This window comes from Hyperolius riggenbachi, chromosome 1, assembly GCF_040937935.1.
Source record: "Hyperolius riggenbachi isolate aHypRig1 chromosome 1, aHypRig1.pri, whole genome shotgun sequence".
Classification (NCBI taxonomy): domain Eukaryota; kingdom Metazoa; phylum Chordata; class Amphibia; order Anura; family Hyperoliidae; genus Hyperolius; species Hyperolius riggenbachi.
Genome location: NC_090646.1, coordinates 328,545,878 through 328,565,321, shown reverse-complemented (window position 1 = coordinate 328,565,321; position 19,444 = coordinate 328,545,878). Strand labels below are relative to the sequence as shown.

Genomic DNA, 19,444 nt, shown 5'->3' with positions numbered 1-19,444 from the left:
GGAGAATAGATGCAAGCAATGCACTGGCAAGGTGATCAGAGGGGGTCTGAGGGTGTGGGCGGGTGATTGGGAGCCCGCAAGGGGCAGATGAGGGTCTGATCTATTGGGTATAATGGGTAGCAGTGACAGGTGGTGACAGGGGGTGATTGATGGGTGATAAGTGGGTGATTAGAGGGGAGAACAGATTTAAACAATGCACTTGGGAGGTGATCATGTATACAGTACATGGGGGGGGAGGGGAGGGCATTGGGGAGGATCTGAGGGGGGGGGGTGATCAGGAGCCCCCATGGGGCAGTTTAGGACCTGATGTAAAATATAGCGTTGACAGATAATGACAGGGGGTGATTGATGGGTGATTAGGGGGGTGATTGGGTGCAAACAGTGGTCTGAGGGGGTGATCAGGGGGGGTCTGAGGGGTGGTGTGGGTGATAAGGGGGCAGGGGGGGCAGAATCAGTGTGTGTGTGAGACAACATGGGCTGCCACCTCCTCTGGTGGTCCCTCGATCACTGGGACCACCAGGGGAGGTGGCAGCCTGTATAATACACTTTGTATGCAATACAAAGCGTATTACTCGCTTTCTGTGCAGCAGATCGGGGGTTAACAACCTGCCGGCGCTGCTAATTGGCCGGCGGGTTGACGTCGTGGGTGGGCGGAGCCTAATGCCGGCGAATGCGCGCGCATTTATGCGCGTGATCCCCGGCTTTTCAGTCCCCCAGGAGCCGCCGCCGATCGGCCTTAGCCGGTCCTGGGGGTGCCACTTTGCCGACGCCCATAGGTAGTGGGCAGTCGGCAAGTGGTTAAAGGACCACTGTCATGAAAATCGTTAAATTTTAAATATATATAAACACATACAAATAAGAAGTACATTTCTTCCAAAGTAAAATGAGCCATAAATTAATTTTCTCCTATGTTGCTGTCACTTACAGTAGGTAGAAGAAATCTGACAGAAACGACAGGTTTTGGACTAGAAGATCTCCTCATGGGGCTCTCAGGGTTTTCTTTATTTTCAAAAGCACATACTGAATGGCAGTTGCTTTTTCCAACTGCCAAAAAAAGTGTATGGTGAACAGGGAGGCTGGCCAGCATCTTTGTATAAATATTTTTCAGGGAGCCTCTTTATAAAGAATAAAAGCCATGCTGAGAATCTCCTATGGCAGGGGTGCCCAATAGGTCGATCGCGATATGGCTGCGTCACATTACATTTTGTGGCCGGCAGTTGTATAATGCTTGAGGTTCTGCTGCCGGCCGCTATCCAATCGGGAGGCAAGGGGGGAGAGAAGGGGTGCAGCTGAAGAGGAGGAAGCCGCAACGTCATGGCTGGGGCGGCGCCGGGCACAATGCATCCACGCACGCTGCTTGCCGCCCCCTTCGCCTGCCCGGGGCGTTTCTTCAGCCGCGTCTGAAGAAGGGAAAACCAGGACGAGCCCCAGACACTGCCGCTGGAACTGGAGGGAGGTAAGTGGCCCAGGCACCAACACCTAGCTATCTTTACTGAAGGCCCCTACACCTAACTACACTATACCTGTCTACTTATACTGAAGGCCCCTACACCTAACTACACTATACCTGGCTACCTATACTGGAGGCCCCTACACCTAACTACACTGTACCTGGCTACTTATACTGAAGACCCCTACACCTAACTACACTCACTACACTATACCTGGCTGACTATACAGAAGGCCCCTACACCTAGCTATCTATACTGAAGGCAACTACACCTAACTATACTATACCAGGCTACCTATACTGAAGGCCCCTACACCTAGCTATCTATATTGAAGGCACCTACACCTAACTATACTGTACCTGACTACCTATACTGAAGGCCCCTACACCTAGCGATCTATACTGAAGGCACCTATACCCAACTATATTATACCTAGCTTCCTATACTGAAGGCACCTATACCTAACTACCTATACTGAAGGCACCTATACCTAGCTACCTAAATGTCGGTAGATCTCCTGGACTCGGCAAATGTTAAAGTAGCTCGCGAGCGAAAAAGTGTGGGCACCCCTGTCCTATGGACTAGCCCAAAACCTGTCAGTAATGTCAAATTTCTACTACTTACTGTAAGTGAAAGCAACATAGAAGAAACGTAATGTATGGCTCATATTACTCTGGAAGAAACATGCTACTTATTTGTATGTGTTTACATATATTTAAAATTTTAACATTTTTGTGACAGTGGACCTTTAAGTTAGATACAGCACTCATCCGCACAAAATCTGCTCTATTCTTAAGTAGGACATGTTTGTATAGGTTATGCTACTTAAACATAAATACCTGTAATGTTCCATTGCTAAATAACATCAGCAGGGCTTGATCTGTTTTCAAAAAGCGTATTAAGCACAAGGTCCTGAAAGATAGGCTGGGTGCTCCCTGAAGATCTCCACCCTGTAAATAGCAGCAGAATTACTAGCTAATCATGTATCATAGCTGTTATGACACATAAGAATTAATGGATAACAACTATTTTAAGCATTTAAATATGCCACAACACTAGAACAAGTTATTACTGACCTATAGCTCCAGTAGCTTTAGGAAAAATGAAACTACAGCAAATACATCAGAATAGATACAATGGGCTTGATTCACAAAGACAAATAGCACACTTTATCAAAGTTAACACGCCTTATCAGAGTAGCATAGCGAACTTATGCCTGCTAATTGACAATGACGAGAGCTCCACTCGTCCTGCCCTGAGCCCCTGCGGGTTCTTAGCGATCGCTATGCTACTCTGATAAGGCATGTTAACTTTGATAAGGCATGCTATTTGTCTTAGTGAATCAAGCCCATTGTCATGACTGCACATGTTATTGTCTTAGGTGAGATATTCTTAGATATAATTGCCTGAATATCTATTTTGAATCTAAAATTATAGTTACATAGTTATTTGGGTTGAAAAAAGACATACGTCCATCGAGTTCAACCAGAGAACAAAGTACAACACCAGCCTGCTCCCTCACATATCCCTGTTGATCCAGAGGAAAGCCAAAAACCCTTACAAGGCATGGTCCAATTAGCCCCAAAAAAATTCCTTCCTGACTCCAGATGGCAATCAGATAAAATCCTTGGATCAACATCATTGGGCATTACCTAGTAATTGTAGCCATGGATGTCTTTCAACGCAAGGAAAGCAAAAAACGTTCCCAATAAGACTCGACCCTCCACAGATGTATATCCAATCTTTTATTGCATTTCACAGTTGTACAAGAGTATAGCAACAGCATGACATTTCGGGCAGAGGCCCTTTCTCAAATGCTGAAGTTCCCTTCCTTTCCTTCCAACCTATAAAGACAATAAAACAACATGCCCCCCTCTTTTTGAGGAAGGGCCTCTGCCCGAAATGTCATGCTGTTGCTATGCTCTTGTACTACTGTCATTGAAATGCAATAAAAGATTGGATATACATCTGTGGAGGGTCGAGTCCTATTGGAAACGTTTTTTGCTTTAGATTGTCGAGGAGGAGTGATGGACCTCTAGCCCTGACAGGACTCCCCATTATAACCTATTCATCCCAGAGGCGGGCAGATACACTCTATATTGCATTTCAACGCAAGGAAAGCATCTAAGCCCCCTTTAAAATGAAACATTATGAAACATTCAATAATCATAACACTGCACTTTCATAATCAATCAGAATTCACTAGGTAAATGTGATCCTTGTTTTGCTGTTTTAACATTGTACAATAAAATAAAATTGACTTGTGGGCGTCATATCTAACCAGCTATACGAGATTGCATTCACACAATCTAGATAGAATGGCAGTCCTGAGTCCGGTTCAGCGTGAGGATAAATTAAAAATCACTGGGCGTGCCATATAAAAAACACTGCCTGGAATGCTGTTTTTCAGGCTATGGCCTCCTCTCGATACTGATTAAAGAATTCCCAACATAACTGGATTATAAAATCCTATGAAAGGTCTCAAGGTAGCCATAAATCTATGATGGGCAGATTCAACCAAGAGACAAATCTCTCTCTGATTGAATCTGATTAGAGAGAGATCGGTCGGCTGCCCATACACCGCATTCCCCCAGTACACTCTATACATTACCTGTCCGCGGCCACTACTTACTGCGGGCTCCCTCCGCCATCCATACATACGCACCGCGTGGTTGCCTAGTAACGTAGGTGCGTGTGTGATGTATGACGTCACACATGCGCCCCTACTAGGCAACCAAGTGGGGCGTGTGCATGGACAACGGAGGGAGCTTGGAGTAAGTGGCGGGCGAGGACAGGTAATGAGTAGAGTGCACTGGTCACCGGGGGGGCACATTAATCATTAGGGGAGACAGGGTCAGTGTTTTGTCATGTTCTTCGCTCGTCCTGCTATCGCTCACCATTACTGGTCGGGCTTGCACTTGGCTGCACCAATTTTCTTCCGATTATAATAATTGAATCAGATGGTCGATCGGCCACCAAGTGGCCAGATGTATAGCCACCTTCATACTAACAAGACAATGCACAGTTCAGTGCTTGAGCCCCCTTTGCTCCTCGCATTTGTGTACCTACCAGAACATACTTCTTTTGAAACCTTTAGGGTCCTTTTACATTTGTGCAGTGCGTTTTGGAACAATCACACCACATCGCAGCTGAAAAAGTCGCACTGCGCATTATAGCCGCCTTTTCAAGCTGTATAAGCTACACACCCCTGATGAACAATATAGAAATTGCATTGCATGCCTTACCTCCAGGATATTTTTCTGCATATATTGATAGAAGAACTTTAGTATCCTTATTTTTGCTTCTAGCTTAAATGGAGGGCTCCATTCAGGAAAAGTGATGTGCTCTAATGAACTTGTAGAATAGCAAACCTTTCTGAAAAGAGATGGAGAAATAAATATGTAGGATGTGATGGAGTTATAAAGGCTTCATTTTGTTATGGCAGCCATAAAATACTTTCCTGTCAGTAAATAGCTTCTGAGAGCAGGATAGAGATAAAAAGGGTCAATAATTCATAGATTTAAGCTCTAACATACTTCAAACAAGGTGTCATTGAGCAGAGACAATGAAACAGTAAAAACTAGATTTAAATATTAAATAAAACTATTGGATGTCTAAAAAAGTCAGTTTTAAGAGGAGGAGGATGGATACAATTGTTTTTCTCATCAGTTTATTTTCACCTCGGATGACCTTTAAAGCAAACCTATAAGGAGAAAAAAAGTGAAAGTCACATACCTCAGTAGATAGTAGCTTACATAGTCTAGAGGCTTCCTACGTCCTCCTTTTCCCCATCATTGCTGTCAAGGACCCTCTACCTTTTTGCGGCGCTTCTGTGCAAGTGTGGGCAGCTTTGTGCCACTACATAGGCACAGACCTTACTCTCGCAGATGCTGTAAAGCTGTGTTTGTAAATGGATGTAAGTGTGACCACAACAGCATATCTGAAAAGCCCTTGTTCGATATGCTTACTGGGTCTCAGCACTGAATCGGTTAACTCAATGAGGAGATAGGAAGCCTCAGAACTATCAAGAGGCTTGCTTCTACTGAGGTACATGCCTTACTTTTTTACTTTTCAGGATCTCTTTAACCTCCTTGGCGGTATGAAAAATACCGCCAGGAGGGAGCGCAGCAGTTTTTAAAAAAAATTTTTTTTTTTTAATCATGTAGCGAGCCGAGGGCTTGCTACATGATAGCTGCTGCTGAGCGGCATCCCCCCGCCCGCTTCGATCGCCTTCGGCGATCTCCGATCAGGAAATCCCGTTCATAGAACGGGATTTCCTGGAGGGCTTCCCCCGTCGCCATGGCGACGGGGCGGGATGACGTCACTGACGTCGGGACGTCATTGGGAGTCCCGGGCCACCCCTCGGCGCTGCCTGGCACTGATTGGCCAGGCAGCGCTGGGGTCTGGAGGGGGGGGGGGCCGCGCCGCAGCAGATAGCGGCGATCGGGCAGGGGCCGGCGGCGATCAGAGTGCTGGCGCAGCTAGCAAAGTGCTAGCTGCGTCCAGCAAAACAAAAATTATGAAAATCGGCCCAGCAGGGCCTGAGCGGCACCCTCCGGCGGCTTACCCCGTGTCACACACGGGGTTACCGCCAAGGAGGTTAAAGAGAGTCTGACGCCAAAATAATTTCCTCTTTTTATCTTGTAGTACTCTTAGACCATAGCTGTTTCACCACATCCCCGCGGCAGAATGATGTATTTATCCCCCGAAATCCCGGGGCACAATTCTACAACTTTCCAGGTCGTGGATTTTGCTGCCCGGGGAGGCAGAGCTTTGTGATGTAGCTCTGCCTCCAGTGCAGTCAATCTCTACCCCTCTCAGTGAAAGAAGACAGAGAGGGGCGGGGAGAGGTGGAGATTGACTGGATTAGAGCCAGAGCTACTGCGTACAGCTCTGCCTCTACCAGGAAGAGGAATCTGTGATCCGCAGAATTTGCGGATTTGGGGCATTTTACAGTAGGGATGCGGCGAAACAGCTGTGGTCTTAATGCTTAAGAGTATTACAAGATAAAAAGAGGAAATTATTTTGGCTTCAGACTCTCTTTAAGTTTGCTGTATTTATCAAGGCATCTTTGCTATTGGATCCAGCAGAAGTCATTATTAGTTTACTCAGTGACTTTAGCAGCCCTACCAGTAACTGTAAAAGTGAAGTGGCGTAGATCACAAAGGGGACTTCAGCCTAACTCAAGGCGCAAATGTTTCCAAGTCCTCTAAAGGTGCACTCAGCTTGTATTTATCTGTGTATAAGTTCCCTGGTAAGGGATATTAAATAACACATAACTGTGCTCCAAGAAGAGGCTGGTGAAGTTTGCCACCATTTAGATTGACTCTTGCGTTTTTTCTGCTGCTGCATTTTATCTAGGACTGAGTGGCCCTTTTATTACAGCTTGGTTAACATCCTTTCTGGATTGCCTGTATGCATTGTCACGTCGATATACAGTCTAAAGCTGGGCATACATGGATCGATCCGGCGGCCGATTAGCCGCCGGATCGACTCCCGCCGGGTCCCCGCGGATTGATTCCCGCTTGTCCCTGCCGGTGCTCCTTATCAGCCGCTCGATTCCCCGCTATTGTCTGCCAGCGGGGAATCTATCCGGCAGGTCATCGGACCTGTCGGATATTATCAGCGGCTCGATTGATAAGGGGAGAAACTGCTGTGTATGCCCAGCATAATAGGACTGCACAAGTGTTTATGACATCTTATTTTAGATTAGTAAAACGGACTTTGAAGATCAAGGATAATTATTGTGGCACTATTAGGATTCATTTATAGTTAGCTGCAGATATACAATAAATATATGTTTTTAGATCAGCTTAAAATATTTCTAGTGCTATCCAAGTATACAATTTTATTATTAAAGCGGCACTCTGAGTAGACGTGGAGTGATGTATATTGTATGAAGAGTTTTCATATCCTATATTTTACATTGTATACATTTTTACAAGTGTTATTAGTTGAAGATGTACTACTTGTATTTATTCTTTAGATCGCATTCACAGTGGAATGTTGCATTTTAATGCGACGTTTAAGTCGTAACGTGTCTGTGTTGAGAGGTAATGCACTGCAAGCAGTGCCACAATGCAACATTTTTCAACACGACTTTAACGTCGCACTGTGAACAGCCCATAGGATTAGCATTGCAGTGCGGTAAGCTGCGTTACAAGACTTTATAACGCAGCTCTGCAATGTGGCATTGTGAATGCGACTTAAAGAAAACCTGTACTGAAAATTAATAGTCAAAATAACCATACACAAGTCATACTTACCTGCTGTGTAGTCTACTCCTCAATCTCTTTCTCCTCTCCTGTGTCCTGTTTGTCCACTGTGATCAATGGAATTCTCCGTCCTCCATTTTGAAAATGGCCATTACTCCATAACAGCTTTCTGGTCAGCACACAGTTAAACTGTAACATCGCCCACTTGAGCCATAGTGAAACATGGACACATCAGTTCTCCTCTCAGCTGTAACTGACAGCAACTGATATAAAACTGACAGCAACTGATATACACTGTATTTCAGTTCTGACAAAATGTTGTCAGAACTGGAAGTGATCATTGTCAGAAGAAAATGGTGAGCTTCTGAGAGGAACTGATGGCAAGGTAACTATGTAATGTTCATTTGAAGTTACCTCATGTGTTTATTTTAAATAATTTTACTCAGTACAGGTTCTCTTTAAGGGTTTTTTGTTTAATGTTGACTCCTAGCCAGAATACTTTTAAATGTACTCCCTTGAAGCCAATATACCAATGAGATGTTTTGACTTCCACCTGTTCCAGCAGGGTGTCTCAGAATGCATTAGAAGTAGATGCTAGAAGCTGTAATCTTGTAAGGAAACTATAATTTTTTTAGAAGGTGATCAAGAAAAAAAGCGGAATTTTATTTTTGTCGCAATCTAGTTATCTACAGACACCACTTCAGCATCTTTTGTGCACTTTAATCCCAGTGTGAAATGTAGCATGTCCCAAAGAAGAAAAAAATTATACTCTATAACACAAAGTATTTTTTTCACTAAATGGGGGTCACGGTTAGTAATATATAAGGGTTATGTTTAATTACTAACATTTCATGGCATCATAATTGTTTTATAGATTGGCTCAAAAAAAAGGAAAAATCAATTCTCTGAAGAAAAAAAAATGCATTTGAATTGTAGAAACCAGCTGTAAATTTCACCGCTTTTTTTTCCGTCAGTGACCATTGTCAACATGCACACAGCTTATGCTGGTGTGTGCATGGCGCACATGGATATATTTTGTTAGTTCCCCTGTGGGATTGGTTTGATGCACTATCTGTCCCAGGGGAGGATGGCAGGATATACCGTATTTTTCGGAATATAAGACGCACTTTTTCTCCCCCAAAAGTGGGGAGAAAAAGTGAGTGCGTCTTATATTCCAAATGTTTAAAATTTTGTATTTATATGGCGCCTGAGGCAGCACGTGCGGCCATTAGGAGGGGCCTAAGCGTGGCCGTGAAGTGCTGGAGTTGATAGCCGCTGGTCAGATGCGGCTGCAGAGCGGCAGATATGCAAGGATACCGTGGCCATGATCTCTATGGATGTCGGGGAGAGAGCCGTGTTCAGCCTGTTTGGCTGATGGCTGGAAGTCTGAGGCATGTTATTAGTGCAGAGCGCAGCGGAAGGCGTTATTACCGATCCGGGATCCAGCCGACGAGTCCTCCATCTGCTTCTGTATCTTCAATACCGGCGCGCGCGGATCCCCGTCTTGTAACTTCCTGGTCTGTCGCTCTCGCACTGCGTGACCCTGACGCACGTGAGCCGCCGAGGTCACGCAGTGCGAGAGCGACAGACCAGGAAGTTACAAGACGGGGATCCGCGCCTGCCGGTATTGAAGATACAGAAGCAGATGGAGGACTCGTCGGCTGGATCCCGGATCAGTAATAACGCCTTCCGCAGCGCTCTGCACTAATAGCATGCCTCAGACTTCCAGCCATCAGCCAAACAGGCTGAACACGGCTCTCTCCCCGACATCCATAGAGATCATGGCCACGGTATCCTGGCATATCTGCCGCTCTGCAGCCGCATCTGACCAGCGGCTATCAACTCCAGCACTTCACGGCCACGCTTAGGAGGGGGACAAATGGCCACACGTGCTGCCTCAGCTGAGACCCACCAGCACCCAGCTTCTGCAACATCCGCAGTAAGCTGCTCTGGCTGTGACCTGGACATTACCCCCTTGCCTCCTTCAGCCTCTACTGCTGGTGCTTTGGATGGGCACTGATCCCACAGCCCACTCCACTGGCCCTCTCCCACATGGACACCTGCTCCTCAAAATTGTAAGACCTGTTACATTTACCTATTCCTACTGTCTGTACATTGTTGTATCTGCTTGTAGTTTTGTTGCAGATTCTGATTTCTGTATAAATATTACTGTAGCTGTAATTAGTAGTGCTGATTAATGGAGGTAATTGATGTGGTTAATGGAGCTGGTGGGGATGGCAGGGGGTTGGTGTAGCTAATGGGGCAACAGGAGTTACTGTAGGGTAGTTAGTGAGGCAGCAAGGTTTTACTGTAGCTTAGATAGTGCTTGGGGAGGGGGGAAGATCCACAAGACGCTCCTGCACCATGGACGCACCTAGGTTTAATGTATTATTTTTTTCCCTCGTTTTTATCCTCTAAACCTAGGTGCGTCTTATATTCCGGAGCGTTTTATATTCCGAAAAATACGGTATGTTCCTAATCCTTAGATTGGTTTGATGTATTGAATGTTTGCATGTATGCACTATGCATGTTAAAGGGACAGAGTTAGGACTCATATGAATACTGGGGTACCTCTGTGCGGTGTTTGCGACTACCCAAGAAAATATATTCTTTTGTAACAAAGCCCCCAGCTTTTAACTTAGCTGTAGGAATTGTGTTCTGGATGATTTCTATTAAAAGCATTTTCATGAGCATTTTGCATGTGTGTGCAAAGGGCTAACTGCCTTTTTTGCATTTGTTTCTGTCTGTAAAAAGCTTGCTGAATGGCCTCAGCTTGTCATCTCATGGCCTGCTCTCTATGAAGTGATTAAATCATAGAGGGCAGGCCATGAGATGACAAGCTGAGGGACCTTATTTCTGCCCATTGTGTAGTGCCATGTCTTCATTTTTTCAGGTTTATGGACAATGCTATTAGAGGTAATATAATAAATCCTTAGGCCATCAGCCAACCCGACTAGATGAAATCCTGTACAACAGAGAGCAAAAGTTGCTGACACTGGAATATTCTCTATGCAGGTAGAACACAGGAGGAGAGTGTATCTGTGCCTTAAAATTGTCTGAAAGCCAGCCTTTCTACTTTACTCTAAAGGATTCCTCACACCTTAAAAGCTACTATCCCAGATTTTTTTTTAGCAGAACATCACTGAAATGGTTACACAAAGCACTTTGTCCTGCTATTCAGCTTCAAATCCGCATCCAAACTGGAGATAGCAGTATCTTTACACACATTGTAACAACATTGGAATGTAAACAAACACAGTGTAACAAGTGAAAAGGAGCTCTCTGTGCCTTCAGGTACACAAACAGCTCAGAACAGCTAATTAGAAAATGTTAATATATAATAAAAAGCAGTTTGAATAAAATGCAATGACAGCATTTAGGGCACGATAAACTACACTTTGGAACCTGGCAATTTGTAAACACACAATATTACTTATGCACAAAAGCAAATATGATAACTGTATGAATAATAAAAAGTAGGAAAACACATTTTTACTGAATGTTATGTCGGAGTTTCAGACCACTTTAACATGCAGGGCTAGTGTGCTGAATGACATACATTCCCTTCTTCCATCTCCTCACCATCAGAGCAAATAGCAAACAGCTTCATAACAGTTTTGTTTTCAAAGAGCCTACTGTGTACTCAGAAGGAACTGAGTTTTCTCCACTAATTAGTAATCCATACCAGTGAGCTTTGCAGGACAGCCTGAGCAATGAGCAGGGTCTTATTTGTCAGAATGTCTACTTACTGCAGGTATGGTGAAAGAATAATATGTGTTCCATCACTCAACAGGACCCCTGTGCAACCATCGGAAAGTTGGTATCCAAAGCCATATTTATTGGAGTAATCAACCCACTTGGTCACCCACAGAATAGGAGAGTTCACCTGTATTGTGGGATCCAGGTCACCTGGTGAATGAAAAAACACAGGTTCACAGCAAGTACAGAAAGTACAAAGTTAATTTTATAATGAACTAGAGGAAGACCTGGCATTGCCTGGGTATGTATTTGGCTGTTGTTGGCTCCACCCACTTTTTCCAACCTTTACACACAGACACTCAGGCAGGGAACACACTTGTCTTTCAGTTTTCTGCTTACTTTTTCTGCACACCAAGGGCTCATTTCACTAAACCGTGATAACTTATATCACAGGCGCACTAGCGTTTTAGCGTGCAATCACGAATTTTTGCACGCAATAACGCTAGTGCGGCCGTGATATGAGTTATCACGGTTTAATGAATCAAGCCCCAAGTGTGTTTCTATGCAGAAAAACACGTGCGTTTTTTAACAGCAGCCAATGTAATTGATAGAGAAAACTGACAAAATCTGCAGAATCATGATGCAATATGTCATTTTTTTTCTGCACGCAAAAAACACATTAAGTGTGAACTAGCCTATTGATTAACATGAATTCTCAGTTTTTCTGTGCAAAAAACGCATACGAAAACAGTCAAGTGTGTTGTCTGCCTCAATGACCAAGTTTGTGAGCTTCGGGGTTCCTCTACATGAATAATGTTAATTTTCCCATATCAGAAATCATAGTTACATAGTTATTTGGGTTGAAAAAAGACATACGTCCATCGAGTTCAACCAGAGAACAAAGTACAACACCAGCCTGCTCCCTCACATATCCCTGTTGATCCAGAGGAAGGCAAAAAACCCTTACAAGGCATGGTCCAATTAGCCCCAAAAGGTAAAAAATTCCTTCCCGACTCCAGATGGCAATCAGATAAAATCCCTGGATCAACATCATTGGGCATTACCTAGTAATTGTAGCCATGGATGTCTTTCAACGCAAGGAAAGAATCTAAGCCCCCTTTAAATGCAGGCATAGAGTTTGCCATAACTACTTCCTCTTACTGTAAAGAACCCTTTCCTACATAAATGGCTAAAACTTTTTTCCTCCATGCGCCGATCATGTCCTCTAGTCCTTTGAGAAGGCCTAGGGACAAAAAGATCATCCGCCAAGCTTTTATATTGCCCTCTGATGTATTTATACATGTTAATTAGATCCCCTCTAAGGTGTCTTTTCTCTAGACTAAATAAACCCAGTTTATCTAACCTTTCTTGGTAAGTGAAACCTTCCATCCCACGTATCAATTTTGTTGCTCGTTTCTGCATCCTTTAGCTGCAGCAACTTGGCATTGAGTATGATTATTTAACTTGTTGTCGATGAGTACTCCTAAGTCCTTCTCCAAGTTTGATGTCCCCAACTGTATACCATTTATTTTGTATGGTGCTAGACCATTGGTACGACCAAAATGCATGCCTTTACATTTTTCAATATTACATTTCATCTGCCATTTATGTGCCCATATAGCCATCCTATCCAGATCCTGTTGCAATATGTTGATGATTCTGCACAATTTTGTATCATCTGCAAAAATAGCAACATTGCTTACAACTGCATCTACTAAGTCATTAATAAATAAATTGAAGAGCACTGGACCCAGTACAGACCCCTGTGGGACCCCACTGCTAACAGTCACCCATTTTGAGTATGATCCATTGACCAAAACTCTTATTTTTCAGTCCATTAGCCAGTTCCCTATCCATGCACACAGTCTCTTCCCCAGTCCTTGCATCCTCAACTTTTGCACCAGACTTTTGTGTGGAACAGTGTCGAAGGGCTTTGCAAAGTCCAAGTATATCACATATACAGCATTCCCAATATCCACATTAGCGTTCACTACCTCATAAAAGCTGAGCATGTTAGTCATACAGGACCTGTCTTTAGTAAACCCATGTTGATGCTGAGAAATAAGATTGTCTTCTACTATGAAGTCATGTATAGTATCTCTTAGTAACCCCTCAAATAGTTTGCATACAACTGATGTTAAGCTTACAGGTCTATAATTTTTTTGCCCTTCTTAAATAATGGGAAAACGTGGGCTGTACGCCAATCCACTGGTTTATCTATAACTGAACTTAATTCCCTTAGGACCCGAGGATGCATGCCATCCGGGCCAGGTGCCTTGTCTATTTTTAGTTTATTTAGTCTTGCCTTCACTTGCCTTCACTTCTTCCTGCGTCAAGTATTTAATATTACAGTTGGAAGAATGAGACTCTTCTGCATCTGTAATTTGCAACAGTGATGTTTCCCTTGTGAAGACAGAAGCAATGAAAGCATTTAATAACTCTGCCTAATCTTGGTCATCCACCATTGAGTTCCCACCCTCATCCTTTAGGAGTCCAATACAGTCAACCTTTCTTTTTTTAGAGTTGATGTACTTGTAAAACTTCTTTGGGTTAGATTTGATATCCCTAGCGATTTGATTTTCAGCTTCAATCTTTGCCGGCCTAATTTCTTTTTTTACAACTTTTATTGCACTCCTTATAATTGCTTAATGCAGCCTCGGTCCCCTCCTGTTTTAGGACCTTATAGGCATTCTTTTCCCCCTTCATTTTATCTCTAACCTTTCTATTCATCTATAGAGGCCTTTTTTTATTCCTAGACATTTTGTTTCCATATGGGATATACATACTACAATATTGATTGAGAATAAGTTTAACCACTTGCCGACCGCACGCTTATACCATGCGTCGGCAAAGTGGCAGCTGCAGGACCAGCGACGCAGTACTGCGTCGCCAGCTGCAGGCTGATTAATCAGGAAGCAGCCGCTCGGGCTCCGTGAATAGCCTGCGGGCCGCCGATGGCGGCTCGCAGGCTAAATGTAAACACAAGCGGAAATAATCCGCTTTGTTTACATTTGTACGGCGCTGCTGCGCAGCAGCGCCGTAAGGCAGATCGGCGATCCCCGGCCAATCAGCGGCCGGGGATCGCCGCCATGTGACAGGGGACGTCCTGTCACTGGCTGCACAGGACGGATAGCGTCCTGTGCAGCCCAGATCTCCCGGGGGAGCAGGTAGGAGAGGGAGGGGGGAGAATGTCGCCGCGGAGGGGGGCTTTGAGGTGCCCCCCCCGCAACATGCCTGCAGGTAGGAGCGATCAGACCCCCCCTGCACATCATCCCCATAGGGGGAAAAAAAGGGGGGCGATCTGATCGCTCTGTGTGGCCGCGGATCTGTGCTGGGGGCTGCAGAGCCCACCCAGCACAGATCCAAACAAACAGCGCTGGTCCATAAGGGGGGGTAAAGGGTGGGTCCTCAAGTGGTTAAAAGCATACCATTTCCCTTCAGTATACTTCACTTGTAGTACATTATCCCAGTTGGCCAAACTTAGTGCCTGCCTGAGTTGATTTAGCTTTTCTTTTCTAAAATTCATAGTTTTAGTGGTCCCGCTGCCCCACGGCCTATCAGTCACCAGATCAAAGGTTATCATGTTGTGATCACTATTTCCCAAATGTTCTTGAACCTGCACATTTGATACATTATCTGGTCTATTAGAAATGATCAAATCCAGTAACGCATTCCCCCTAGTTGGTTCAGTTACCATTTGAGTCAAGTAATTGTCCTGTAGTGATGCCAGAAATATGCTGCTTTTACCAGAATGGGTAGCCTCAATACTCCAGTCAATGTCTGGAAAGTTGAAGTCACCCATAACTATGACCTCATTTTTACTTGCAGCTTTTTCAATCTGCTGTAGTAATTGCAGTTCTGCAGCTTTATGAATATGTGGTGGCCTCTAGCATACCCCAATAAGCAATTGGCAACCTTTATTTCCACCATGAATATTTAACCAAACGGACTCCACATCTTCACAATCTTCCTCCATCTCATCGTTCAGGACAGCTGTTAAAGAATTCTTAACAAAGAGACAAACCCCTCCACCTTTTTTCCCTGTTCTATCCTTTCTAAACACATTGTATCCCTCTAAGTTCGCTATCCAGTCATGGCTTTCAACCATCCATGTCTCGGTTATTCCCACAATGTCATAGCCTTTGTCAATCAGTATGAACTCTAGTTCGTCCATTTTATTTGCAAGGCTCCTAGCATTGGTTACCATGCACTTTATGTTTTTACCACCACATTTTTCAATCTCGGTTACATGAAATGGGCTACTTGAAGTTTTACCAACCTCCTTACTCTTTACACTGTCCCCACCCCCCATAATGTTAGGCTCCCACTGTCTTTTTACCTCATCTTGTCTACATATTGAGACTTTACCCTCCCACCTCCCCCAGATCCCAGTTTAAAATCTCCTCCAACCGTTTAGCCATCTTCTCCCCCAATGCAGCTGCACCCTCCCCATTAAGGTGCAGCCCATCCCTGCTGTAGAACCTGTAGCCAACTGCAAAGTCTGCCCAGTTCTCCAGGAACCCAAACCCCTCCTTCCTACACCAATTTCTCAGCCACTTTTTTACTCCCTAAGCTCCCTCTGTCTCTCAGATGAAGCACGTGGCACTGGCAGTATTTCAGAAAACACCACCGTGGAGGTACTTGCTTTAAGTTTATCTCCAAGTACCTGAAAATAATTTTTGAGGACCTTCCATCTCCCACTAACTTTGTCATTGGTGCCAATGTGTACCATGACAGCCGGGTCTTCCCCAGCCCCACCCAGTAATCTGTCAATTCTTTCCGCTACATGCCGAACCCGAGCACCCGGGAGGCAACAGACTGTACGGCATTCACGGTTTCTTCGACAGATTACCCTATCTGTGCGCCTAATAATTGAATCCCCTACCACCAGTGCCTGTCTAGCCTTAGCTGCACTCCTATTCCCTTTCTCGTTACAGCAGTCTGCCCCTTGGTTGCTAAGGGACACATCCTGATGCAGCATTGCTACTCCAGAATCATCCTCCCCAATATTACGCAAATCGTATTTGCTGCTTGTGGCTCAGCCCTCTTCTGAATTTGAACCCCAGTCACCCAATGACCAACTGTACCAGGTTTGAGGCCTCTGCTATTAATAGTATAAGAATGGCAACAATTTAAATCATACCCTTGAAAATCAATAGGTGAATATTGATTGACTGTTGTAGGCCCCACCCACTTTCCTGAATATTAATCTCAGTCACCTAACGACCAACTGTCCGAAGTTTAAGAACACTGCTATTAAAAGTATAAGAATGGCTGCAGTTTACATTGTTGGCTCACAATATAGTTTGTATGCAGCTTTTTTTGCCTGCTCTGACCTATATGAAATCTTCCTTTCAATGATTTATTGTTGTGAGGACAGACCTTAGTGTTTTTTTCACTTTAGGAAGTTCATAATAAACTAAGGTGAATTATTTTAGGGTTTGCCACACCCATGATATAAATTATACCCAAACCTTAAAGCAATGTCTGTAAAATGATTAAAAATGTAATTTAAAATACAGATTTTTATGTTACCTTGTAAGCTGCTACATAGACATTTCTTTAATATTACAGTGATTTCTTCCACCAGTCTCTCTCCTAGGGCCTCTTTCTTTTCTGCAAATTCATAACACAACATAAAAACACACACTGTATACTACGCTACAATTACATTCATATAAAGTATAGTTCCAAATAATCATTGCCACTGTAATTTGAAGGTACACATTTCTGGCATACTGTGGCTGTGATAGCAGGGAAACAAATTGCTTTTACAGACAATATATTGCATAATGCAGTGTATGCTGTTAGCTCCAGCACTGAAACTAATGGCACCAAGCTATCAGAATAAAAAAATCACATCTGTCTATTTAAAAAAACAAAGAACAAACCTGTACTGAGCTACTTTGACTGCCTGTATTCTCATCTTTTGACTTCAGTAATTGTTTGCGTTGCGGACTTGCAAAAAGCATTTTCTTATCACTGAATTTAAAGGTTTTAAGTGAATCAGTCAGGAAACTAGCAATTGTTACAATAAGTTAGCGTCTTTAAAATTTAAATCCTTAATATTCTCATTTCTGTTTGGGATCAGCAATGTTATTGTGCCCATCCACCTGTCAACAATAGCTGTAATTGTTTTACCCCCTTGTACCTCTTGAAATCTGATCAAGAATCATAGAGCCTCCTGCTAACATTGTATTTATAAACGCCATAGAAAGCTATATGGCTGTCAATTTCTCCTCATTCCTCCTAGTGTCCTCCGTACCACCATACCCCAAAACAGTTCTGATTGACAAATTGTCCAACCCCAATCAGAGATTTATATAGGCGTTTGTGAGGCTCAGCAGATCACTGGCAGATTTAATTAGTCATTAAATCTGCAGGAAATATTGTCAACCAGTGGACGGCAACCTTTATTTTCAGTATATTTTTACTCTGTGAGCTGGACCAGTGGCCTATTAGTCATCTCTCCATGCTGAACTCACCTGTCCCCTCCACCACCATGACCAGGTAGGCACCTGCAACAAAGTAGTCCATTGCCCACTATGCGTAATGGCCCATCCGCCCTTGTTGGACACTCTGGTAAAGCCCAGTGCTCTGCACCATGGAGACAGCTTATGCCTACCACCTGTGTCAGAGTCAATAGAACTAGCCATAACTAACACCCATCATGGAGCCCAAGAAAGATATTATGCCTATGGAAGAACTGTGTAATCAAATGGACAAACTACAGATCTCAGATCTGGGCCAAAGAAATGCCATTAGAATTCAAGCCATGTTGGGGCCTTCAGCTGTTTTATTGACTGTTATCTGACCCAGTAATTAGAACTGCCACACCTTCCCAAGACTCGGGCAATCAACATCCCGCTAGCTGTAGGATCAAGCATCAAGTCAGTGCCAGTCACCCAATCAACTTATGCCCTCCTCACAACCAATCTCTCTGACCATTAGGGGAAACTATGGCTTGATATCGTTCTATCACCATTTTTTCCCATGGCATACACCATCAAATATAATCCACATAAACATTTATTTAGATATTCCTAGAAAACTGCATAAATAAAATATAGTGTACAGCTCACTTTCCCTTTAAAAGAACATATAGCCATCTCTTAATCTATATATATAATAGACTAAGTGCATCAACCTTCAAACAAGAAGAAGAAGTACTTTGCATGAGAAAATTTATGCGTGCTCAAACACCAAGTTTAAGGCCTCTTTTCCACGGACTGTCGAGCTGTGTGCTCAGCAAGCAGTTACCAGGCAGCAGTGAGCAGATACCAGGCAGCAACAAGCAGTTACCAGGCAGCAGCAAGCAGTTATCAGTCAGCAGTGAGCAGATACCAGGCAGCAACAAGCAGTTACCAGGCAGCAGCAAGCAGTTACCAGGCAGCAGCAAGCAGTTACCAGGCAGCAGTGAGCAGATACCAGGCAGCAACAAGCAGTTACCAGGCAGCAGCAAGCAGTTACCAGGCAGCAGCAAGCAGTTACCAGGCAGCAGCAAGCAGTTACCAGGCAGCAGTGAGCAGTTACCAGGCAGCAGTGAGCAGTTACCAGGCAGCAGCAAGCAGTTACCAGGCAGCAGTGAGCAGATACCAGGCAGCAGCAAGCAGTTACCAGGCAGCAGTGAGCAGATACCAGGCAGCAACAAGCAGTTACCAGGCAGCAACAAGCAGTTACCAGGCAGCAACAAGCAGTTACCAGGCAGCAACAAGCAGTTACCAGGCATCAGTGAGCAGATACCAGGCAGCAACAAGCAGTTACCAGGCAGCAGCAAGCAGTTACCAGGCAGCAGCAAGCAGTTACCAGGCAGCAGTGAGCAGTTACCAGGCAGCAGTGAGCAGTTGTGAGAGTTTGAGAGCCATTTCACTGCCTATTCACAGTCCATGGAAAAGAGGCCTTACCCTAGCAAGTCTGACATTGCAAATCTGGCCTAATTGGCTATTCATGAGGCAATGCTCATGCAAATGCATGCACACACCAATACCACAAAGCAGTCACCCTGCTACATGCTACATTAGCACTATCCGGCTTAGTGCACACCAGAGCGGTTCGGCAGCGTTTTGCGATCCACTTGCG

The 19,444-nt window shown here is 44.2% G+C and overlaps 1 protein-coding gene across 4 annotated transcripts in view; it reads right to left on the bottom strand.

Moving 5' to 3' along the window:
- Positions 1-19,444, bottom strand: part of LOC137549155 (serine/threonine-protein kinase PLK2-like) — a 201,060-nt gene that overhangs the window by 46,580 nt on the left and 135,036 nt on the right. For all 4 annotated transcript variants that reach the window (XR_011026787.1, XM_068271186.1, XM_068271187.1 and 1 more), the window contains exons 12-15: positions 16,901-16,981; positions 11,416-11,575; positions 4,697-4,826; positions 2,291-2,401 (exon numbers count right to left, since the gene is read on the bottom strand). Coding sequence is in view for 3 of the 4 variants with exons in the window: in XM_068271186.1 (XP_068127287.1) it covers positions 2,291-2,401; positions 4,697-4,826; positions 11,416-11,575; positions 16,901-16,981 (482 nt within the window). In the remaining variant the exon portion in view is untranslated. The remainder of the gene's footprint in view (positions 1-2,290; positions 2,402-4,696; positions 4,827-11,415; positions 11,576-16,900; positions 16,982-19,444) is intronic.